The sequence below is a fragment of the Lepidochelys kempii genome, chromosome 15 (assembly GCF_965140285.1).
Source record: "Lepidochelys kempii isolate rLepKem1 chromosome 15, rLepKem1.hap1, whole genome shotgun sequence".
NCBI lineage: Eukaryota > Metazoa > Chordata > Testudines > Cheloniidae > Lepidochelys > Lepidochelys kempii.
Window position 1 is genome coordinate 28756990 of NC_136394.1, and position 25714 is coordinate 28782703.

At 47.7% G+C, this 25714-nt stretch overlaps 1 protein-coding gene across 1 annotated transcript in view; it reads left to right on the forward strand.

The window, feature by feature from the left end:
- WSCD2 (WSC domain containing 2) overlaps positions 1-25714 on the forward strand; it is a 132946-nt gene that overhangs the window by 86033 nt on the left and 21199 nt on the right. The window contains exons 5-7 of the mRNA XM_073313578.2: positions 6951-7072; positions 9782-9956; positions 22159-22323. Of these exons, the coding sequence (XP_073169679.1) occupies positions 6951-7072; positions 9782-9956; positions 22159-22323 (462 nt within the window). The remainder of the gene's footprint in view (positions 1-6950; positions 7073-9781; positions 9957-22158; positions 22324-25714) is intronic.

Below are 25714 nucleotides of genomic sequence, written 5' to 3' on the forward strand. Positions count from 1 at the left end.
GTATATTCCATCAAGACCTTTATAGTCAAATGTATAATCTCATCAAAAAAGACAAGAAGTTAGCTTGACAAGATCTATTTTCCATAAATGCATGTTGATTGGCATTAATTACAGTACTCTCCTTTAATTCTTTTTAATCAATCCCATATGAGCCATTCCGTTAATTTGCCTGGGATCTATGTCAGGCTGATCGGCCCATAATTACCCAGGTCATCCTGTTTACCCTTTTTAAACATTGGCACAACATTAGCTTTCTTCCAGACTTCTGGAACTTCCCCAGCATTCTAAGACGTATCGAAACAACACTGATGATTCAAGCGGTTCCTTGGCGATCTCTTTTAAAACTACTGGATGCACGTGGAATGTTTAATTTCAGTTAATTATGAATTAATTAATGAGTTAATGCTGCTGAATATCATCTTTAGGTACTGGAAGAAGGAAAAATATTTCATCATCATATGATAATATGACTACATCATCCATTTCCCCCGCAATTACAAAACAGAACTGTTAATTGAACCCTCCTGCCTTTTCTGCATTATCACTTTTATTAGAGATTGGCGCATCCATTTGAATACTATAAGAACCAGCTTGATTGTCTGTCTGTCCAGCAAACCTGAATCTTTTGGGAACTTAGAGCTGTAGATGCAAACTTTCTCAAAGACTGCCAGTCTGTAACAAACTGAGCCGGACTGTGCTGGCCAAAGACATTGGGATGCCCAGACAGTGAATTCACCCGGTCTCCGGCTCTAAGGATCTGATTCAGCAGGTTGCTCTGATGAGCAGGTCACCTGCTGCTCCAGCCCCTTTAGGAGAGTGATTCTTTGTGAAAACTGTGCCACCTTCACCAATCGGAGACCCCTCTGGTCTCTGTTCTGAATCAACAGCTTTCTCTTGACATCCCTGTTGGCCTTTGCTCATCAGCCTTGGAGAGTGAATATAGCTTCCCTTCTACTGCAGTGGAATGTGGTAGCGTTTCAAGTCGTCCCTGATCAGCTCCTGAGCATTTATAACATGGACAGGGAGAACCACATGAGACACAGACCGTCTGTTTGTCGGGGGGAACCCTGGAAATCTCTTTGCTCCTCAGGCAAGAACCTCCCCTCAAGCAAAGGGCGAAATTCAAATGAACAAGGATCATCTGGTTCCCTGACAAAGGGTCAGGGCAGGTCCAGGAGAAGAGACAGAATCTGAAGTGCTTCTTGCCCTACTGTCCCCAGGCCCAGTGTGGTGGGTATCCCAGGAGAGGATAAAAATAGAGAGACTTTGCTCCTGGGCTTTCCCTCCTGTTTTGTGACATAAGCAACCAGCAAAATGCAGCAACGTGTGCGTCTCACTGGAAAAGCCTCACACAGAAGGAATGAAGCTCATTCCCTGCAAATTGCTTTTGCCCTTGTTTTGTCACAGCTCGAAATGACTCATTCAAATGCCATTAGCAAATCTAGCTTCACAGCCATTAGGCGACTGCAGATCGTTATCATAATAGGACACAGCAAATGCTCTCCAGGCACACAGAATCTGTGGGCTTTGTGGGGGAGGGGAAGCAGATAGAAGAGGATGTGTAGGAATTGATCCCTGTCTGTGGACTGGAATGGTGAAGGAGACACCGCTGATAGACTGAACCCTGCAGTGAAAATGTGGCTCTGTAACTTTTCTCTGCCTTTGTTTCCCCATCTTACGATGGGGATAATTCTATCTATCATTCAGGTGGGGTGTTCCCCTCATTCACAGGGCTATAAAGTGCTTTGAGGATGCAGCAGAGAGGAAGGACATTCTTGTGGTTAAGAGACAAGCTGGGATTCAAGAGATCTAGGTTTAGTCCCTGGCTTTGTCACAGACTCCCTGTGTGACCTTGGACAAATTGCTTAATCTATGTCTCACCCATAACGTGGGGGTGACTGTACGTCCTTCATCTGTCTGTTTAGATTGTAAGTCCTTTGGGACAAAGACTCTCTCTCTCTCTACTGGTATGGACAGGACCTAGCACATTGGGATCTCAACTGGGCCCTCTAGGAAGTACCAGAAGAGCAGTATTGAATGAGATGAAAGGTGCTATGGAAGTATGAAGTTTTCTTCTGCAGTAAGTGTCTGCTCGGTGAAATGCCATGAAGAGAAGGGCTAGGCTCCCCCACTTCACCATCCCGCTTTTGACAACAGCCAGGAATCTCTCTCTGGCAGAATGTTCTCAGTGTCCTTTAAGAGTCCTTCACGTCAGCAGTCTCCCATGGATAAGGCATACCATGCTTGGAAAGGAAGTATTAACCGAGTGGCCATGCATCAATAACTTGACTAATGAGGTTGGCCTGTGAGTTTCCAGAGGGATGCAAAATTCTGGTCACCTCTGCTGCTGATAACTTCAATCTGACTAGCTCACTCCAGAGTGTGGTTTAGACCTCAGGAAAAATAAATGCTCATTAAAGAGCAAAGGCTGGAGGTGGCTCTGGAGAGATGTCATTGCCGATTCAGGAGAGCAGTCAAAAGCCAAGTCATCTTGGTGGGAGGAGGGAGGCCAGGTTCAACTGGCTGGAAAATTGAGCTGGCTTCTCCAGCCAGCAGGGAGATCATGTGCCAGAGCAGACAAGGAGGTCACAGGATGCACCCATACAGGAAGCAGGCAGGAGTGAGTGGTGGCGAGATTCCTACGAGAGACCCATCTTCTATCGGTGCAGTAGTGACGCTCTCTGTCTTCGCTACTGTGCCAGCCACCAAGGTAGCTGAGCACTCCAGAACAATTGGAAGCACAGGCTCTGAGGGGGATTTCTATGCCCTGTTAAGGTTCAGTTCCTCGCCCCGTCACTCGGCGGTGCAGGTAGCCTGTGTTAAATCATAACCTGGCTGGCACACTGATTGTTTGCTCTAGTAGTCAGTCAAGGTACCTTGTCTTTCTGTCTTCCCACCCTGTCTGGTTGCTTGATCCATCTGTTGTGTCCTGCCTGATACTTCTCTCTGGGGCATGGCCTGCCTTCTTGATTTGTTTGGCACAATGGGACCCTGGTGCTTTGACTGGGGCTTGGAGGCACCTACCATAATAACCATCAATAGGAAGAGTGGGATTTGCAATTTGCAAGTGACACTGCATTGAAACTATTGGAGACTTTCATTCTGATTCCATATGTAATGCAAACTTTGTACACCTGGGTGCTGCACATCTTTGGAATCCAGACACAGAATGGAATTAGCTGATTATGAGAGTAGCCTAAAAGAACTAGCTGATTGGTCCACAGGAAGTTAGACCCTTTCAATTCATTAAGCATACCACTGGCCCCAGGTAGCCTGTAACAGCTTGCTGATCAATGCGCTCTTTCCCCGCTGACCATCTCTAATGGAGCAGAAATGTATTTGATTACTCAAGGGATGTCCATTTTTTAATATCACAAAGGATTCATTCTGCCATGGTTTTGTTGACGAGGACTAGTTATTACAGGGATTTCCGAAGGTGGTAGGTTTTATATAAGAACATAAGAACAGCCATACTGGGTCAGACCAAAGGTCCATCTAGCCCAGTACCCTGTCTTCTGACAGTGGCCAATGCCAGGTGCCCCAGAGGGAGTGAACAGAACAGGTAATTAATCACCAAGTGAAACATCCCGTCTCGCCCATTCCCAGCTTCTGGCAAACAGAGGCTAGGGACCCATCCCTGTCCATCCTGGCTAATAGCCATTGATGGACCTATCCTCCATGAATCTATCTAGTTCTTTTTTGAACCCTGTTAGAGTCTTGGCCTTCACTCTGGCAAAGAGTTCCACAGGTTGACTGATAGCAGCCTCAGATCTAGACTAGAGGCCATGCCTGTTTTATAATTAGCTAGTCACTTGACATCTAAAGGAATGCATCTGTTGTCTTTGGCCCAACTATCTAATAATGTAACTCAGTAAATGTGTATGTTTTGCTTGTTTTCAGGGGTGTCATGGTGTATGGTAGGTCCTTCGATGCCCTCTGGAGGAGACCTCCTTGTGATACTCCCCTATCACAGTGACTTCTCTAGAGGAAGGTCATGCTGAGCCCAGAAAAAAAGCTGTGATAGTTTGGGGTTAAATCTCAGCTTCCTACCTACATCTGTGTTAGGCAGATACAGTCGAGCTTGGATTGCGCCTTAAAACGAGGCAGTAGAAACAAATGATCAGAAACCAAGCCTGAAGGTTCTGGAGGCGCAGTGGCTGCTTGGTTTGGTCTGTTATTGTTTGTTGGCTGTTAAAGGGATGCCATCAACTTGAAACTCATATTTCCTATGTGGGTATAGCTATCCCCTGGTGATCAGTGATGGTGGCAATTTTACACCTGAAGCTGGGCCTAAATAATCTAGTGACTTGACCAAAGTTGCACAGTAAATCAGTGGCAGATGCTGGACTTGAAACCCAGGAGTCCTGCCTTCCAGTTCACTGCTGCTCTAAACACCAGACTTTGTCCAAAATACAGACTCCTTCCTTGAGGGAAATTTCCCCATTTCAGGAAAGTAATTCACTGGTGCATGTTCTAAGTACAAGGTGACTTTAGCAGATCACTTTTGCTGCCTGGAAAACCCATAACCTCCCTTCGAGATAATAAAGACCCACTTTGCATAAACGGAGCCAGGGTTGTGAATGGAAGGGGTGTAACCTTATTAAGTGATTTGGACAGGCGGATTAACTGTAACACAGCCAAAGGAGAGGGAAAGAAGAGAAAGACAGAAAGGCAGAGGCATCTGTGAATGCAGAGTCTTCTTTAATGAGTCAGAAATGGGTTTTTGATCTCTTTCTGACTTTTTAAGGCTTTTGTGAATCTTGTCTGTAATTTCATATTCATTGTATTCAGCCTCCCTTCATCTTTAAGCCCCTAGACTTGTGGGGCTCATTAGCAAGTACTTAAGTGTCAAAGGGAGAGAGAGAGAATCTATCCAGTCAGGAGAACGATCATTTACAGTGATACTTGGTTGCGTCTAAGATCTCCAGCAGGAATGGTTTGGGGTTTTTGCCAGGCTGTCCCACAGGAAAGCCAGCAGAAATCAAATTAGAAAAATGCAAATGAACACTCACAAATTGTTCATGGTACTGGCATTGCTCTGAGAAGACCAGAAGGGAGTGGAATACTCCAAGCGGTGCTTTGCTGCCAGCGTACTCTGGGAAGCTAACCCTCTTTGCGCAAAGCCATTGTTGGTACACACCTATGGCATGGTTCCATTAAAAAGTCAGTTTTAATCAACAGTTACCCCATTGTCATGTGGCACAGGCAGCCTTGTACCTGGGATGACTTCGTTTTCTGTGTACTGCTTCTTTATATTTCCAAAACATCAGCCATTTTGTTCTCAGAGTTGCTGCAGCCTGTTACCGGGAGGCACATGCACTGTGATCACTCTGTTTCTCTTGTTTATTTTTATTCCCTCACTGAATTTTTCCTTAATCTAAACTAGCAGCCACTTTAGATGGAAGTAAAAGTGTATGAATAATGGATTTTTTGCATGGTATCGTGGAGGTGCTGAGAGCCATTGTACCAAACTGTAACCCCGGTATATGATGGAAACCACTTCAAGCCAGGAGGTCTGCCACACCCCCAGCATGACTAGGTCCACCCCCTATAATTTTTTGGTTTACTGGCAATTCAAAAACAGGGGAAAAAATCACTTTGGGTCAAACCAAAATTGCATTTTTAAAAAATGTTTTTGGCAAATTAAAAAGTTGGGGAAAAGTTCATTGGGCAGGGGGTTGGACTAGATGACCTCCTGAGGTCCCTTCCAACCCTGAGAGTCTAGGATTCACTCTTCCCCTCTGCCCCACGATTGGCAGTCACGGGTCGTCTATGGCTTCAAGCAAATCAGGCCAGAGACTTTCCAAGATTCACCCTGCCTTCGTAAAATGATGGAGATCAGACACAAAGTGCCAGGCTAACGTGTAACTGTATGCCGGTGGGTGCACTCACACCATAACCACAGTGCACAGCATCTCAGAGCCCAGGGAGACAGGTCTTCCTCCTCCAGAATGGCATTCCAATTGACACCCTTTCTAGGCTGGCTGGAGAAGAGCACAGAGTAGCTGAGTGGGGGTAACTGGTGTCTGGAAGCAATGATCCTTAATCAGGCTGCTCAATACTCTCCTTGTATAGCAAGAGAAAAAAGAAACAAGCTGCATAGAACAGAGGATAAGGAATTAAACCGCAAAGAAAGTCTATGGGGAGACAGATTCTCATTGAGTTTGTGCTGCTGTTTGTTTTCCGGATAACCTCTCAGAATAAACATGAGGCTTTTCTAGTTCAACTGGTGCATTTTTATTCAAGGCAGCAAAGAGTATTTTTCCGGGTAATGTTCTAAGTGCTTTCTCAGAGTACAGCTAATGGTATTCAGTTAGAACTGGCTCCCTTACTGTACCAGAGGCTTATTTAACTTAAAATTGTAGTGAAAGTTGGATCGTTTCCTGAGAATAAGGGGAAGGGTCCTTAATAAATCTGTGGTAGTGAAGAGACAAGATTGCTCAAGGGGTTGGAGCCTTTCACCATGGATTCAGATCCTGATGAGGTCAATGGTAGCCAGCCCTTTTACCAGCCAGTCACTGTTCATTGGTCTGTTAGAGATATGTAGGTGGTTGCAGACTCATTCATACTGGCCCTCTCTTCATGGAACGAGCCCAAGGTGTTAGGGAACTGCATGGAACCGGCATGTGTGGCAAGGGTCTATAACCTATCTCTCATGCCTTTGTGTGGAGGAGGATTTGGAGTGGAGGCTTTTTGCATCAGTCAGGAAGGTTTGTTCAGTTGGGAGGAGGGTCGGATTACTTGTTGCTGAGGGTAGTTTGCAGCCAGAAGTAAGGATTGGGTTTGGGTGGATTGATTGCCCAGGTTTTGCGGTGGGATGGGTGGCGGCAGGTGGAGAAGACCACGAAAGGCTCTCAGAGAGTTTCGTATATCGTCTCTTGGCACTACAGACGTTACTTTCCGTCTTCCATGTCACATGGACCTTTACTAACCAGCTGTCTCTATTCCAGATGGCAGTGCGATATTTCGCGGATGCTTCCACCGGCCGGACAACGTTTCCTTAGCTTTGCCTGTGACTGGGGTGATGCTGAACATGTCTGTGGACAAGTGTGTGGACTTCTGCACTGAAAAGGTAGGTGGGAGAAGTGAATGGGGCTCTAAGCGAAGGACCTGGCACACACCTCCAGTTTGCAATGACATAAATCAGTAATAACCCCACTAGAGCCAAGGGAGTGACTGGTGAAACATGGGTGCAAGTGGGGAAGGATCAAGCTAAGAGTCCTTCCAGAGCTCTGCATTTGCTTCGGAATAGTCATGTTAAAAATCATACTCAATACATTCTAATCCAATTTAATGGAATAATTGCTTGTGTCCAAACTACAAGAGGTGAAATTTACAGTTTGTATCTTTGCCATACAAAAAGTAGGTTCTAAGGCAACGCTGAGGATCACTAAATTTCTCCTTTCGCTTAATCTGGGTTTGAATGTTAATTTTTAAAAAAATGAAAGAAAGAAAGAAAACAAGCAAACGAACAAACTTACTGGCAGATCGCTGACCAGAAATAACAGATTAATGCTTCACCTCCAGCAGTAGACTGATGGCCAAGAATCTGAACCCAACATGGGAAAAAGGAGAATGTGTTAGAGGAAACTGCGGATTCCATACCATAGTAATGGGGGAAGGTAGTTTCCTTCCTGACCCCAGCTGTGGTCACAGTTTATGTCCTGAAGCATGAGGATTGTTCATTTTTCTGATGGCTCATATAACTGCAGATGTTAATCATGTAAAGGTCAAACCGTCTGCAGCAGGGAGTTCCTCAGCAAACAATCCCTACAGCTTACAAGTGTCACATAGGGCTACATCGCCACCCTCAAAACAGGAAGCTGTGTGTGGGGACTTCCTTATAAATGCTGTTATGAACCAATGAAACTCCACTGTCTGGCAATGACAGCACTTCCTGGGACTCGGTTGCTATGAGCTCTGAGGATGCCCAAACGTATACTTAAATGGCTGCCCTCTAATGAGGCCCTCCCGTCCTGCATCCGCTGACACTGGAGGTCTCCCCGCTGTCACATTTCAGTGCCATAGACAGATGTAGCTCAAACAGATGCCTGGCAAACAGGACGTTAAGAAAGGGATTTGAAAACAATATAGCTAGACTCAGCAGCTTTCCCTGGCTGTGTCTGCATCTCTACCCCAGGGAACATGCTCCCTCAGCCGCTTGATGGACCAGAGAGCCCCACTAAAAACCATTAGGTTCCCTGCACTCTGTCACATTGGATAAATAGGAAAGCAGCAGCTCTACACCTCAGCCCTGCTTTGTTCTTGCTCCCCTGAGAGCTTGGCTCTCGGAGGTGTAAATAAAATCCTGAGCACCGAGCCCCTTGATTAACCCAGCGTTGCTACAGTCCTGGGTGTTAAATTGCCTGTCAGTCTCTGAATGTTCCCTCATAACTCTGCACTTTAAAATCCAAATGAGGTCACAGAAGATGCAGTCTGTGGGCTTTTAGTAACCTTACTCTGGGTGACAAACTCACAAATTACCGGAGCAGCATCAGGCCATGATTCTAAGAGGAGTATCATAGCTCCAGATATATTACACCCTGCACTAGCAAATAGCTCGGCAATTTCCAGCCCCGTGGTTTGGAATGCCGGGCCACGGCTGGGCGAGGAGGCGCTGGAAATGCTAGAACTCTGGTTGGGTTGGTTTTTGTCGAAGCCAAGCTGCCGTTGCTAGCTATGCAGCTTTGTGATGGGGTCGCCCGGAGTGATAACCCCTCGCCCCTCGCCCGGTTCGGCTCCAAGCATGGTTACGTGGCTGCAGAGCTCGTGGCCGCAGTGGAGGTACTGCTGGTCTGCGGAGTGCCACTGGAATCTGGCCCACAGAACACATTTCATTTACAAAGCACTCTGTGCCCTGAACCGAATTTGCCCGCGCGGTGTGGAGAGGGGTGTGTGTGAAGATAGCCAGCGGGAGATGCCAAGGAGAGGGGTGTGTCCAAAGGCCCACCCAGAGGCACCAGCAAAGGTGCTTACGGACCTTTTAACATGGAAATGTAGCTGCCTAGTGAGTTCAGGCACTTACAGAGTCGGGTGGTGGTGGGGCAGGGGTTTGCACATTGCACATTGCCGTGGTGCCAAACTCCTTTTGTGCATCTAGGCCTTAGTCTCTCTGTGCCCCGTCCTTACAACGGGGACAACAGCAGGCTTTAAAGATTGTGAGGCGCTCTGGTGAAGGGAGGGCCGCCGAAGTACCATGGATAGATTGCGAGCAGTCTGCCTATGCAGATCGCAGTGCAGAATCAGGGCCTAAGAGTAAACCTACCCCTAGGAGCTAGGAGCGGTCACTCTTGTAATTCACAGCCCTTTTCCAGCTCCTGACCCAGAAAGGAATCGTGAGAGAGAGAGAGAGAGGGAAAAGCTTCTGTCACCCTAGAGACTTGTGAACTGGCCCCAAACACCAATGCCGTTATTCCTGTTCTGCTGGGTGGGGTGATAGCTGAAGTGTAACTGCAGTGTAGATGGACCTTTTGATAATGACTAAACTTGGGAGAACTAAAGGAAACACTTTCCCAGGCCACTGTGCTCAATCACTGACCCAGCGTTAATAAGTAAGGGCCTGACCATGCTGCCCCTGCAGATGATGGGAGCTGGCCCTGAACTCTGATGGCAGCAGAAATGGGCCCTGTGTCTGGGGCTGAGTTGGTGGCGATCAGGAAGCAGGTGGGCGCGGGTGGTGGGTGGCAGCTGGCAGGCAGGCAGCAATGGGCTGTACATCCCAGCCTCCTGGCCTGCTTCAGGCGGCTCCAGCTGAGCGGCTCTGTCCCTTGCTCCCCCCCAGGAATACCCGCTGGCAGCCCTGGGGGGGGCCTCCTGCCACTGCGGCTTCCCCACCACGCTCTTCACCCTCCACGAGCGCGAGGACGAGCAGCTGTGTGCCCAGAAGTGTGGCGGCGAGGAGTTCGAGAGCTGCGGGACCGCTGAATACTTCATCATGTACCAGACGCAAGTGCAAGGTACGGCGTGTCGGGCCGGGCTCTTTGCTCCGACAGCGTGTGTCTGCTGGGGAGGCAGCGCGAGAGGTTTCTAACTCTCCTCTTGCAGCAAGAGCAATGATGCCGGGAACCCCTGAGCGCAGCTGCTCACTTGGAGTTCAGCTAATACTGGATAGTTATTGCTACGTGCCTGTGGTGTCTTCTTCCCTGCAGAGGGGCTGGAGAGCTGGTGCATGCTGGAGAGCTGGTGCATCAGCTGCTCACTCGATGCTTCCCCTTTAACAGCTTTCGAGCAGAGCCAAGTGGCTGCCAGAAGACAGCTCGACCCCCCCTCCGCTGAGAATAGGGCCAGTACCTCTCTGACTCACAAAGACTTTTGCTCAGTAGCTTTGGACTCCCCGCTGCCTAGCCAAATGCTGATCCTTGGTGGCCCCCCGTTGCCCACCTCCCATTCGTCAGTGCACCCTCTACTGGGGGTTGGGCTGATGCGACATGCAGTGCGATGCATGTTCACAGCAGCCTTTGTTACAAGCCCTGGCGGGAATACTCTGCCATATATTGAGCATGTTCATTTCCTTTCAAAGTCAGCAAGGGGAATGTTTTGATTATAAGGCTTTGATGTGATCCCAGCAAAGGACAATGAGCACCATTAAATCAGAGGCAGAGCTTGGAGCGCTGCCTGGGACAGTGGTTCTCCAGCTATCTCAGTCTGCAGACCTCCCAGGACGGGAAAGTCACCTGATGGTGGCCACCTTTACTGAGCCCTGGTCTACACTAGGAGTTGAGGTCGAATTTAGCAGCGTTAAATCGATTTAACCCTGCACCTGTCCACACGACGAAGCCCTTTTTTTCGACTTAAAGGGCTCTTAAAATCGATTTCCTTACTCCACCCCCGACAAGGGGATTAGCGCTGAAATCGGCCTTGCTGAGTCGAATTTGGGGTACTGTGGACGCAATTAGATGGTATTGGCCTCCAGGAGCTATCCCAGAGTGCTTCATTGTGACTGCTCTTGACAGGACTCTCAACTCAGATGCACTGGCCAGGTAGACAGGAAAAGGCCCACGAACTTTTGAATTTCAATTTCCTGTTTGGCCGGTGTGGCAAGCTGCAGGTGACCATGCAGAGCTCATCAGCAGAGATGACCATGATGGAGTCCCAGAATCGCAAAAGAGCTCCAGCATGGACTGAACCGGAGGTACGGGATCTGATCACTGTATGGGGAGAGGAATCCGTGCTATCAGAACTCCGTTCCAGTTTTCAAAATGCCAAAACATTTGTCAAAATCTCCCAGGGCATGAAGGACAGAGGCCATAACTTGGACCCGAAGCAATGCCGCTTGAAACTTAAGGAGCTGAGGCAAACCTACCAGAAAACCAGAGAGGCCAACGGCCGCTCCGGGTCCAAGCCCCAAACATGCCGCTTCTATGATGAGCTGCATGCCTTTTTAGGGGGTTCAGCCACCACTACCCCAGCCGTGTTGTTTGACTCCTTCAATGGAGATGGAGGCAACACGGAAGCAGGTTTTGGGGACGAGGAAGATGATGATGATGAGGTTGTAGATAGCTCACAGCAAGCAAGCGGAGAAACCATTTTTCTCGACAGCCAGGAACTGTTTCTCACCTGGACCTGGAGCCAGTACCTCCCAAATCCACCCAAGGTTGCCTCCCGGACCCGCCAGGCGGAGAAGAGACCTCTGGTGAGTGTACCTTTTAAAATACTATACATGGTTTAAAAGCAAGCATGTTTAATGATTAATTTGCCCTGGCATTCGTGGCTCTCCTGGATATACTCCCAAAGCCTTTGCAAAAGGTTTCTGGGGAGGGCAGCCTTATTGCGTCCTTCATGGTAGGACACTTTACCACTCCAGGCCAGTAGCACGTACTCAGGAATCATTGTAGAACAAAGCATTGCAGTGTATGTTTCCTGGCATTCAAACAACATCCGTTCTTTATCTCTCTGTGTTATCCTCAGGAGAGTGATATCATTCATGGTCACCTGATTGAAATAGGGTGCTTTTCTTAAGGGTACATTCAGAGGTGCCCGTCCCTGCTGGGCTGTTTGCCTGTGGCTGAACAGAAATGTTCCCTGCTGTTAGCCACGGGAAGGGGGGAGGGGCTAGCCACGCGCTGGGGGAGGCAAAATGCGACCTTGTAATGAAAGCACATGTGCTGTGTATGTAATGTTAACAGGAAGGTTTACCGTAAAAGAGTGTAGCCATTGTTCTATAAAATGTAGCTTTTTAAAAACCACTGTCCCTTTTTTTTTCTCCACCAGCTGCATGTGTTTCAAGGATCACAGGATCTTCTCCTTCCCAGAGGCTAGCGAAGATTAGAAGGCGAAAAAAATGCACTCGTGATGAAATGTTCTCTGAGCTCATGCTGTCCTCCCACACTGACAGAGCACAGACGAATGCATGGAGGCAGACAATGTCAGAGTGCAGGAAAGCACAAAATGACTGGGAGGAGAGGTGGCGGGCTGAAGAGAGTAAGTGACAGGCTGAAGAGAGGGCTGAAGCTGAAAGGTGGCGGCAGCATGATGAGAGGACGCAGGATTCAAGGCTGAGGCTGCTGGAGGATCAAACCAATATGTTCCAGTGTATGATTGAGCTGCAGGAAAGGCAGCAGGAGCACAGACCGCCGCTACAGTCCCTGTGTAACCAACCGCCCTCCTCCCCAAGTTCCATGGCCTCCTCACCCAGACACCCAAGAATGCGGTGGGGAGGCCTCCGGCAACCCGGCCACTACACCCCAGAGGATTGCCCAAGCAACAGAAGGCTGGCATTCAATAAGTTTTAAAGTTTTAAACTTTTAAAGTGCTGGGTGGCCTTGTCCTTCCCTCCTCCACCACCCCTCCTGGTGCTTCTCTCCTCCACCACCCCTCCTGAGCTACCTTGGTAGTTATCCCCCTATTTGTGTGATGAATGAATAAAGAATGCATGAATGTGAAGCAACAATGACTTTATTGCCTCTGCAAGTGGTGATCGAAGGGAGTGGGGAGGGTGGTTAGCTTACAGGGAAGTAGAGTGAACCAAGGGGTGGGGGGTTTCATCAAGGAGAAACAAACAGAACTTTCATACCGTACCCTGTCCAGTCATGAAATTGGTTTTCAAAGCTTCTCTGATGCGCACCGCGCCCTCCTATGCTCTTCTAACCGCCCTGGTGTCTAGCTGTGCATAATCAGCAGCCAGGCGATTTGTCTCAACCTCCCACCCAGCCATAACATCTCCCCCTTACTCTCACAGATATTGTGGAGTGCAAAGCAAGCAGTAATAACAGTGAGAATATTGGTTTCGCTGAGGTCTAACCGAGTCAGTAAACTGCGCCAGCGTGCTTTTAAACGTCCAAATGCACATTCTACCACCATTCTGCACTTGCTCAGCCTGTAGCTGAACAGCTCCTGACTACTGTCCAGGCTGCCTGTGTACGGCTTCAGGAGCCATGGCATTAAGGGGTAGGCTGGGTCCCCAAGGATAACTATAGGCATTTCAACATCCCCAATGGTTATTTTCTGGTCTGGGAATAAAGTCCCTTCCTGCAGCTTTTGAAATAGACCAGAGTTCCTGAAGATGCGAGCGTCATGTACCTTTCCCGGCCATCCCACGTTGATGTTGGTGAAACGTCCCTTGTGATCCACTAGAGCTTGCAGCACTATTGAAAAGTACCTCTTGCGGTTTATGTACTCGCCGGCTTGGTGCTCCGGTGCCAAGATAGGGATATGGGTTCCGTCTATGGCCCCACCACAGTTAGGGAATCCCATTGCAGTAAAGCCATCCACTATGACCTGCACATTTCCTAGGGTCACTACCCTTGATATTAGCAGATCTTTGATTGCGTTGGCTACTTGCATCACAGCAGCCCCCACAGTAGATTTGCCCACTCCAAATTGATTCCCGACTGACCGGTAGCTGTCTGGCGTTGCAAGCTTCCACAGGGCTATTGCCACTCCCTTCTCAACTGTGCGGGCTGCTCTCATTTTGGTATTCTTGCGCCTCAGGGTAGGGGAAAGCAAGTCACAAAGTTCCATGAAAGTGCCCTTATGCATGTGAAAGTTTCGCAGCCACTGGGAATCGTCCCAGACCTGCAACACTATGCGGTCCCACCAGTCTGTGCTTGTTTCCCAAGCCCAGAATCGGCGTTCCACCACATGAACCTGCCCCATTAGCACCATGATGCCCACATTGCCAGGGCCCGTGCTTTGAGAGAAGTCTGTGTCCATGTCCTCATCACTCACGTCACCGCGCTGACGTCGCCTACTCGCCCGGTATCACTTTGTCAGGTTCTGGTGCTGCATATACTGCTGGATAACGCGCATGGTGTTTAATGTGTTCCTAATTGCCAAAGTGATCTGAGCAGGCTCCATGCTAGTCGTGATATGGCGTCTGCACAGAAAAAAGGCGCACAACGATTGTCTGCCGTTGCCCTGACGGAGGGAGGGGCGACTGACGACATGGCTTACAGGGTTGGCTTACAGGGAATTAAAATCAACAAAGGGGATGGCTTTGCGAGAAACTGAATGGCCCCCTCAAGGACAGAACTCAAAACCTCAAGGATAGAACTCAAAACTGGGTTTAGCAGGCCATTGATTTCACAGAGGGAGGGAAGGAGGAGAAAATGAATACAAAACAAATCTGGTCTATTTCTTGTTTTGAGCCACTTCATCTATCTTTCTACATCTTGCTGGCAGCAGACTGTGCAGTACGACCGCTAGCCATCGTCAACACCTGCGTGCTCGGCAGAAGATGGTGCAGTATGACTACTGGCCATCGTCTTCTGCTAGCTGCAGATTAAAAGACAGTGCGGGACTGAATCGCCACAAGACGAAACAAGGGAAATGACCTGGCTGAGTCACTCCCGTGTTTGCCCAGGAGCCCGGTTAAAAGAGCACCTAGGACTACGTTGACGACGGCTACCAATCATACTGCACTGTCTGCTGCCAAAAGGCAATAAACTGCTGCTGTGTAGCAATGCAGTAACAAGTCTGCCAGCACCCTGGAGACATACGGTGACGGTGAGCTAAGTGGGCTCCATGCTTGCCGTGGTATGGCATCTGCACAGGTAACTCAAGAAAAAAGGCGCAAAACGATTGTCTGCCCTTGCTTTCACGGAGGGAGGGAGGGAACGGGGGCCTGACGATATGTACCCAGAACCACCCGCGACAATGTTTTAGCCCCATCAGGCGCTGGGATTTCTACCCAGAATTCAAATGGGTGGTGGAGACTGCGGGAACTGTGGGATAGCCACCCACAGTGCCACGCTCCGGAAGTCGACGCTTGCCTCAGTACTGTGGACACACTCCGCTGACTATATGCACTTAGAGCATTTGTGTGCGGACACACACAATCAACTGTATAAAAACGCTTTCTACAAAACCGACTTCTATAAATTCGACCTCATTTCGTAGTGTAGACATACCTTGAGACCCCAGGACTTGGTGAATTTACATTCAGCCCAGCAGGTGGGCTCTATAGAACTAGATTAACCCCCGCACACACACACACACCAAGTGCCCGGTGCTAGCCTCTGCTGGGCTCTTGGGGGAATTCTGTGGCAGCAGACTCTACTTCCGTTGTTTAATGGTCCTAATCTGGGCCACAGAGTGGAGCTGCCCTGAACATTATACTGACATTTGGTTCCTCTGCCCCAGCTGTATTTCCTGTGTAGCTTTTCCTTTCTTTCTTACCTGGGCACAGGAGTAAGGGGTGGGAGGAAGGACACACTGACTGATCAGATGGTCATATGTCTCTGCGGCAGATTTCAGCTTTTCCACTCGTGTCCAAACTGGCCATAGAATACGTGGAGCTCTGAGCGTTCTGTCATCCTGGATAAAAGAACCCGGGCTTCCAAATATCCATTCGGTGTTCATTAAAAATGACCATTTATTTCAATTTCCCAGGAAATAAATCCTCCTTTGAACATGCGACTTTAATTACTGCTTAGATCAGACACAGGAAATAACAGTTTGCCATCTGCCTTCAGCAGACTTTTCTTTCTTTTTTTTTTTTCCTTGTCACTGTCAATAAGTTACAGGCCAGAATAACCAATCACTGGTTAATAATGGGTCTCTGATCTTCTGTCACAGAGCCCTCCAGACATCCCAATGCATCTGCTGTCCATTGCTGCCCTGGGGGAAGAGTGCAGGAGGCTGTGAAGACTGTTTGAAAGCAAAATGTGACAAATCCAGTCTCCTTCCCAAAGAAGCACCCGGTGTCCCAACTAGGCTGTTCATTTCCATTCACTGCAGCATTTTCTTCTTGTTTGGGTGGTTCTGACTTTCATCACATGGGATCGTTGCATATCAGTCCCTTCTGAATGCCTGTAGGCCCCGCGTGTGACAATGCTTTTCAGTTATCTCACTAGCTAACCAAAAAGAATTTAGGGTTCAGCTTCATTCAGATATGTGGGACTAGCTGCTTTGTTCTTGCACCTAGTTGGAAGCCCGTGTCTGGTGATCATAGCTAGGTTGAGCATTAGCATTTCTGGGTGCAGCTCCTGGCACTGCCATTGACTTGCTGTGCATGCCACTTAATCGCTTTGTGTCTCGGTTTCCCCATCCATAAAATGCCACTAACATTCCTCACAGGGGGGTGATGAGGTTTTATTAATCTATCCATGCTTGTCAAGTACTTTGAAATCCCTCTTTGAGCACAAAACATTATTACCCTGTGAAAACGCGGCCTAAATGAAGGCGGAAAGCCCAGAGGTATCATGTTTGAAGACATCAGTGCTTGAGAAATGTTACAGAAAGGTGCTTGGGGGATTACTGTCATAGAAAGAAATATCCTCAAACCTCCATAGACCATTTTGACTTTGCCAGCTTGCAATGCAAAGTAGATACATACATGAAATTGCTCAGCAGAAGACTGCAAGAATATGCTTGTCTTCTGGTGAGTGGGTGACAGATGTGCCTTTGTCTTCTGAACTCTGTTAGCATTTCACAGAGGCAAGGCTGAGAGTAGATCCATACAAGTTACAACACAGGCTAAAAGACTGTGGGTCAAGGAAGGAGAAAAGGAAAAGCCAGTCCAGGAAATTAGAGGAAGGAATCCTAAACAGAAAACTCAAGGGCTTTTCATTAGAGGCGACTTCTCCCAGCCCCCATTCAAGGTCTCATAGACTCATAGACATTAAGGTCAGAAGGGACCCTTATGATCATCTAGTCTGACCTCCTGCACAACGCAGGCCACAGAATCTCACCCACCCACTCCTGCAAAAAACATCTCACCTGTGTCTGAGCTATTGAAATCCTCAAATCATGGTTTAAAGACTTCAAGGAGCAGAGAATCCTCCAGCAAGTGACCCCTGCCCCATGCTACAGAGGAAGGCGAAAAACCCCCAGGGCCTCTTCCAATCTGCCCTGGAAGAAAATTCCTTCCCGACCCAGCTCCATCAAGATTGTTCCAAAAAACGTTAAGTAAATAAAAAGGAGCCCTCTGCTCTGCATTTAAGGAGATTCTTTTTTTATCAATTTCATTAGGGCCCAAAGTAAGCAAAGGCTTCAAAGGACATCTGCAACACATTGTTTTGCTATAACGTGGTTACTTGTGTTCTGTACAAAAACTCCTGTAGGGACTTTCTCAAGCAGTTTTAGCTTTTGCTAGAAAATAAAAAGGGTAGAAAGTTTCCTGTTAATAACATTTAGCATGGAGCTATCCAAGGAGCTCAGTGCATTCTGCAAACATTAATTGTCCATTAAACTTCAGAGCTCCCTGGGAGGCAGGTAAGTCATGTGCTCCCCCATCCTAGTGTCCAATAATCTGTAAAATTCTCTTTAGCCTTCGCTCTTTGGACAAACATTCTTGCAATTCGTGTTCACTGGCAGGTTCATGGGATGGGAATGAGAAAGAGTCACCAGCCAGCCCAGGAGAATTGGCTTCAAAAGTCAGACAAGTGTGCACAGGGATTTATTGTACAGTATTCCTCCAGTTCTCCTCTTCTCTGTGGTCATTTGAAAAATGCTTTTGCATTAATCAACATAAAAGAGCAGGATGCATTTATACATACCCAGCTTAGGAACTATACATATATCTAGAAAAGGAGGACTTGTGGCACCTTAGAGACTAACATATTTAGTCTCTAAGGTGCCACAAGTCCTCCTTTTCTTTTTGCAGATACAGACTAACACGGCTGCTACTCTGAAACATATATCTGGGTTATTCTACATAAGATTGACAACAGTCCTGGACATGCAGTATTGGGCTGGCATCCCCAGCTCTGGAAGGTGATAAGCTGCATTCAGCACAGGGGATCAGTGTTGGGAAGATAAAATGTTGATCCCACTTCAGCAGCTGAAAGCCTAATAGGTGGGAGCAGAGAATCTATTATTGGCACTTAAAAGCCACTCCTCTGTCCATCTGCAGCATCCTGTAGGCAAACGTTGCAGCTCCTCAGTGCTGCCTTTCATGATCTAGTCATTGGAGCAGATGTTTGGCCAGGATAATGCTGTTCCTTTTATTTTATCTGGAGACTCTGGTGAGCGGAGGAGGGCATGGGATAGGAACAATAGCAATAACCCATCTTTTAGAGAAGCAACCAGGGGAAGGAACTCTTAGAACATGTTACCTCCAAAATGCCTGCAAGTTGAACTGCCAAATTCTGTGCGAGGTCAATGATGTCACCGTCAGAAAACAATGAACACAAAGGATCTAACTTAAACCCATTCCACCTTGCACAGTGATCTCAAGCAAAGCAGCACTAAGTGTGGTCAGTACCAGGATGGGAGATCCACCCGCATACTTCTATAATGTTCAGTTCCTGAGCATTTTGTGATCCTGTCACCTATCTGAGTTGGCCAGCTGCTCCTCGAAAGCAGCAGAATTTTGAACTAGAGCAGCTGTACCCAGTTAGAATATCTTAGTGGCTGGCACTTTTCAGTGTTTCTACAGTGAGTGAGGCTTTCCCCAATGCAGCCATCTAATTGTGTACTGCTTCTGTCTGCTCCAGGAGACGACAGCAAGCCATACGGAGTTGACACATTTTCTCTATAGTACAGCCAGTGATGCATTCTTTTGCATCTTTAGCAATGAGGATGAAGAAAGACATAACTAGAATAAAACAGGAGAACCAGTGTGCTTCCAAACCACGGAGAAATCCTCGGGTCGACTCTCTGTCCCTTGGAATATTCTGTTAATGCGTACTCCAGGGACAACCCCCTAATAAAACCCAGCCTCCCACTAAGCAAGGGGATACTGAGGGGCAATGTCCACGGAAAGTTAAACTGGGACCCATTCTGAGGCTAAGGATGAAAGGTTGTGAGGATTGATCCCGTCTCTAACAATGTTAAAGGGAAGAAGGAGGATCCTGGGAACTACAGGCCAGTCAGCCTCACCTCAGTCCCTGGAAAAATCATGGAGCAGGTCCTCAAAGAATCAATCCTGATGCACTTGCATGAGAGGAAAGTGATCAGGAACAGCCAGCATGGATTCACCAAGGGAAGGTCATGCCTGACTAATCTAATTGCCTTTTATGATGAGATTACTGGTTCTGTGGATGAAGGGAAAGCAGTGGATGTATTGTTTCTTGACTTTAGCAAAGCTTTTGACACGGTCTCCCACAGTATTCTTGTCAGCAAATTAAGGAAGTATGGGCTGGATGAATGCACTATAAGGTGGGTAGAAAGCTGGCTAGATTGTCGGGCTCAACGGGTAGTGGTCAATGGTTCCATGTCTAGTTGGCAGCCGGTGTCAAGTGGAGTGCCCCAAGGGTCGGTCCTGGGGCCGGTTTTGTTCAATATCTTCATAAATGATCTGGAGGATGGTGTGGATTGCACTCTCAGCAAATTTGCGGATGATACTAAACTGGGAGGAGTGGTAGATACGCTGGAGGGGAGGGATAGGATACAGAAGGACCTAGACCAATTGGAAGATTGGGCCAAAAGAAATCTGATGAGGTTCAATAAGGATAAGTGCAGGGTCCTGCACTTAGGATGGAAGAATCCAATGCACCGCTACAGACTAGGGGCCGAATGGCTAGGCAGCAGTTCTGCGGAAAAGGACCTAGGGGTGACAGTGGACGAGAAGCTGGATATGAGTCAGCAGTGTGCCCTTGTTGCCAAGAAGGCCAATGGCATTTTGGGATGTATAAGTAGGGGCATAGCGAGCAGATCGAGGGACGTGATCGTTCCCCTCTATTCGACATTGGTGAGGCCTCATCTGGAGTACTGTGTCCAGTTTTGGGCCCCACACTACAAGAAGGATGTGGATAAATTGGAGAGAGTCCAGCGAAGGGCAACAAAAATGATTAGGGGTCTAGAACACATGACTTATGAGGAGAGGCTGAGGGAGCTGGGATTGTTTAGCCTGCAGAAGAGAAGAATGAGGGGGGATTTGATAGCTGCTTTCAACTACCTGAAAGGGGGTTCCAAAGAGGATGGCTCTAGACTGTTCTCAATGGTAGCAGATGACAGAACGAGGAGTAATGGTCTCAAGTTGCAGTGGGGGAGGTTTAGATTGGATATTAGGAAAAACTTTTTCACTAAGAGGGTGGTGAAACACTGGAATGCGTTACCTAGGGAAGTGGTAGAATCTCCTTCCTTAGAGGTTTTTAAGGTCAGGCTTGACAAAGCCCTGGCTGGGATGATTTAACTGGGAATTGGTCCTGCTTCGAGCAGGGGGTTGGACTAGATGACCTTCAGGGGTCCCTTCCAACCCTGATATTCTATGATTCTATGATTCTATGAATGTTTACTCCTGGAGCCAAGCCAGCCCGTCTTCCAAGCTGCAAAATGATATCCTAGAAGGGAACGGTCTAGGGACCTGATGTGATTTTCAGTCTAAGGGCCAAGTCACCAGGCAGTAGAGAACAGCTATAATGAGAATGATTATTCCAGAGATAAGCTAGCACAGGGCATCTGCACACACAAACCCATTAAGGTATACACTCAAGCATGCACACACCTCCACTGTGTGCACACACCCACAGTACCTACAGATTAGATATACATCCACCAGTACACTCAGACTATCACATACACATGTCCTTGAAGCAAAACCACCTTTGAAATGGATGTCCAGCTCTGTACCCAAAAAATTCACCTCAGATCCCCCATAGCTATAATAGGCCAAACCCAAGTCCCTGATCTAGACATCCCAGGGCCTCTGGGGCCAAAGTTTGAACTGCAGCCCAGGTCTGCCTCTAGGACATACGCACTGTTATTAGCACACATGGTGTCCTTTGCTGTAGTCCATCTGCCTTCAGAAGGGGTCACTATATGATGGCGGAGCTGGGTAGCAGAAGAAAAAGCTTTGACAAACAAATGGGAGTGTCACAGTGTGTCTGGCTTGGCCACAAAGATTCTTGTGCCTTTTGGGGGTGGATCTGTGTGTCTTCCTGTTGGCCATTCTTACTTTAGATGACGGCTTTTAACTCTGTGGGGGATCCTTTGGGAAGTGATCATTTCCTTTCATGTTTGTACATTGAAACCCGTCCAAGTGATGCTCCCTGCAGGATCGGCCCGGAGATGGTTCTCCAATCCCTGCAATCCCCATCACCCTCCCCACATCCCAGCCCCCTGCAAAGCATGTCAGGGATGGTCTGAAGGTTCCTCATTTCAAAGCAGCACAGCTGGGATCCAGCCAGCCATCACAGCTGCAGACTTGTGTTGTCAATGAAGGAGCAATAGCTGTAAAACATAAAGTAACAGGGACCTGAAAACCACAGTTAATGGAAGGCCCTTGAGTAATGTAGTCACGTCTTTAAATACCAGCATATACAGCTGATTTTCCTTCTGTTTCCCCCTCTTATCCTCACTGCCAGAGCTATGTGGTTCATATGCCCTGCTGCCAAAGCGGAACCTGAAACTGGCAGGAGAGTCGCTGTATCACTGGAAAGGCCCCAGTGGCCACAGGAACTGATGGAAGAGTGCTTAGTTTGGGATGCATCATACACAAACACGAGGCTGAGGATGTAGCAGCAAAATAGCAGGAATGTTTCTTGACACACTGTCCACAGATCCAGAAAATAGTAATAAACCTTGAGGCGGCCACAGTGGAGGGGAGTTTGGATGGTACCTGGTGCTTTAGCCACAAAACAAGCCGAACGCTGTTTCAGCTCCTGGGGCGGGAAAAGAGACTCCCCCACGGTGGCCATTATGACCAATCACTGAATGACCATTTCCACATCTCCGTTAGTATGTCCCCTGAGATCTGAAAACCTCTCTTCCCCTTACCTCAGTGGTGGAATCTTATGTATTGCACCTTGACACATCTTCCATTTATTCTCTTTCTAGACAATCGTTGTATGGATAGAAGGTTTTTACCAGCTCGGTCCAAACAACTGATAGCTCTGGCAAGCTTTCCCGGGGCGGGCAACACTTGGGCGCGCCATCTCATCGAGCTAGCTACAGGTTTCTACACTGGGAGCTATTACTTCGATGGATCGCTCTACAACAAAGGTGAGAGGGGCGGGTAGCCTTTAAAATGTGCTCGGTTAAGAAATAAGTGGAGATTAGGCTTTGGCCTAAGAATAGAGGAGTATGAGAAATTGAGTTCGTTAGTGTGAGCAAAAGTTAAAAATAAAAGTTGGAGTCAATCAGATGTGAACATTCAAGTGAGCAAGAAGGACCAGGGCCGTGTTTGGTTATAACTGGTTTTAGCAGGATATATATAGTATTAATGGTAATGTGCATGCCTGTTACTAGTCATTTTCCCCTTAATAAAATTTGGTTCTATCATTCAAAGTATCATCCAAGGTCCTCTACGAAATTAAATTGTCTTTAACTGACTTAGAGGCTCAAACCTGAAAACTAAGCTTGGTCTATTGCATTCTTAGCTTTAACAATTTAATGCGTATTGGAAACATTTAAAATGCAAGGTCACAGGCGTCACCAGCACTTTTGCTATCTCTGTGACTTCCGATGGCCTATCAACAGGGATCTCAGGAACTGGACAACTTTAAGGATTTCAGAAGAAAGGCAGCAGAGGAGATTTAAACTAAAAAATACACTACTGTGAGTAGGGAAGGAAATGTGCTTTATTAATGAGCAAAAGAACATAAAGGGTGTCACTGGCACTGACTTTCCATTGTGCTGGGGGGTGCTCGACCCCTGGCTCTGCCCCAGACCCTGCCCCACTCCACCCCTTGCCTCCAGGCCCAGAGCACCCACGGAGTCAGCTCCTATGAATGGTGCACAGGCCAAATTCTCCTCCCTGCCATGAAAACTCATCGATAGATAGGTGGGTAGAATTCCATTTAATTCAATGTAACTACTCTTGATTTACCCCTTCTTCCCGAAACTGACATATGTCAGGGATGGTCTAAGGCAGTGGTTCTCAATCGGGGTACACAGATCCCTGGGGGTATGCAGAGGTCTGCATCAACACATCTAGAGATTTGCCTAGTTCTAAAACAGGCTACATAAAAAGCCCTAGCGAAGTCAGTACAATCTAAAATTTCATACCAGACAATGACTTTATACAGCTTTATATACTATACACTGAAATGTAAGCACAATATTTATATTAGTTGGTTTATTTTATAATTATGTGGTAAAAATGAGAAAGTCAGCCATTTCTCAGTAATAGGGTGCTGTGACACTTTTGTCTTTTTATGTCTGATTTTGTAAGCACGTAGTTTTTGAGTGAGCTGGAACTTGGGGGGACGCAAGACAAATCAGACTCCTGAAAGGGGTACAGTAGTTTGGAAAGGTGAAGAGCCACTGGTCTAAAGGTACCTCATTTCAAAGCAGCCGCTGACTTGTGTTGTCAATGAAGGAGCAATAGCTGTAAAACATAAAGTAACAGGGACCTGAAAACCACAGTTAATGGAAGGCCCTTGAGAAGTGTAGCCACCTGCTCACATGCCAGCACATACAGCTGATTCTGTTTCCCCTTCTTGTCCTCACTGCTCTGAAACAGAGTTTTGAGTCTTTCAAGCCATCACAATGTCTTGGTAGATTTGTTACTAGGAATTCGCTTAGTGCATTTCAAATGGCCCCAAACCCAGCAGTCCTTATTCAGGCAACACTTTCTTTGGCTCCAGTAGGAATTTTGCCTGAGGAAAGACTTCAGGCTTTGGGCCAAGTCTTGCCCCAGGCTCGTGGTGTGATCTCCACAGTGTAGGAGGGAGGGAGGGATAGCTCAAGTGGTTTGAGCATTGGCCTGCTAAACCCAGGGTTGTGAGTTCAATCCTTGAGGGGGCCATTTGGGATCTGGGGCAAAAATTGGGGATTGGTCCTGCTTTGAGCAGGGGGTTGGACTAGATGACCTCCTGAGGTCCCTTCCAACCCTGATATTCTATGATTCTATGATACGCGTCACTCCTTTCTGTTCCTGCTATACAGTTCTATTTGCATGGTCCACCTAGCATTACCTCCTCGGAAAAGGCCCGAGGGCTGGACTGTGCCATTTCCACGGAGCCCTGGGTGGGGCATGGTGCCATTTAGCTCAAATGAGGACAATATGAATTCACCCCCTGCATATCCACACGCACCTTCCTGAGGGCCAGATTGTGGGCTGCCTTGCGTGACCTCCCAAGTAAATAAGGGGGTAATTCCCTGGCACCAGCTACTTGGATTGCGGGAAGCAGGAAGAACAGTCTCTGTGGGACCAAGGGGGAGGAGGAGGTGGGAAGTGGGTGGAGAGTGTGCGGAGCCTTGGCTCCCTCCATTCCATTGCACCAGCTACAGTTGCTATGCCAGCCTCCCAGGGGATGCATGCCACACCCGGTGTGGTCCTGGGAGTAGTGGGAACCTGGGAGACAGATTCTAAGCCAATCACGCTGCCTGTTGCTTGGGGTTCGAGGCCATGCCATGACTGGGCCCTTCACTTTGGCGTGGAAAAATTCTATGTCATGTTTGTGTTGCAGCTGTCACTTGTGGTCCATGCTGGGGACTGAAACTTCCCATAAAAGGTCTTGGCTGGAGTGGCTTGGAATTTGTCAAAAATTTTCAAATTCCACATTTTTGCACCAAAAAAAAAAATAAATAAATAAAATATCCACTCATTTTTGACCAACTCCAGGCTCAGCCGACTGCAGCGTGGCTGGACCAAATGCCAGGGGGCAAACTCCCACTTTGTTTTGCATTATAAAAACGATTTGGGGGTCTTATAACAGACTCCCTCCGCCCCCTTAAATGGGTATTTTACCCTGCCTTTATCCTGCCTTGTCCCCTGTTTATGATACCCATTTTGTAGTATGTCAGTACTAAACTGTGGATTCATGTGGGTCACCCCAAGACCATCAAATCTGCCTTTAAACTCACATTTCATTAGGGATTTTTTTAAAAATAACTTCTGTGGGAGACTAAGTTAGCACAGTTGACAATCTCCATCCTCTGAGAGAGCACAAGAAGAATTCAGCAACCAAACGCAACAATAACAAAGACAGCGTCGGTACATCAATCAGTCTTACATAATCTCCCGGGCAGAGAGGAAAACTGCTGAGAGTTAATTTAATGATACAGCAAAGCAAGGCTGCGTGCTGGCTGGCTATGACGGTAAAACACCGATGTCCTGCATTAACAGTCAGGTAGAGGACTAGAAAGGGTTGGCTTTCATGGATTTGACAGTCTTCCTCCAGAGTGCACAAACTGCTAACCAAAAACATCACAGACCCCTAGTGAGAAGGGCCAAAACAGAGGCAATCTGGGGGTCACCCAATGGAACCTCCCTGTGGCTAGCAGGACCGCAGCCCACCTCCACTGAACAGCATCAAGCCGAGTCGTCTCTCCTGGCCCGCTAATGCCTCTTGAAAGAGACAGTAGCCCATTCCATCTGGAGCCACCATGAGCAGGAATTTCTGAAGGGACATGTGGTTTTGAGCACCACACTTCTGGTGGCCCAACT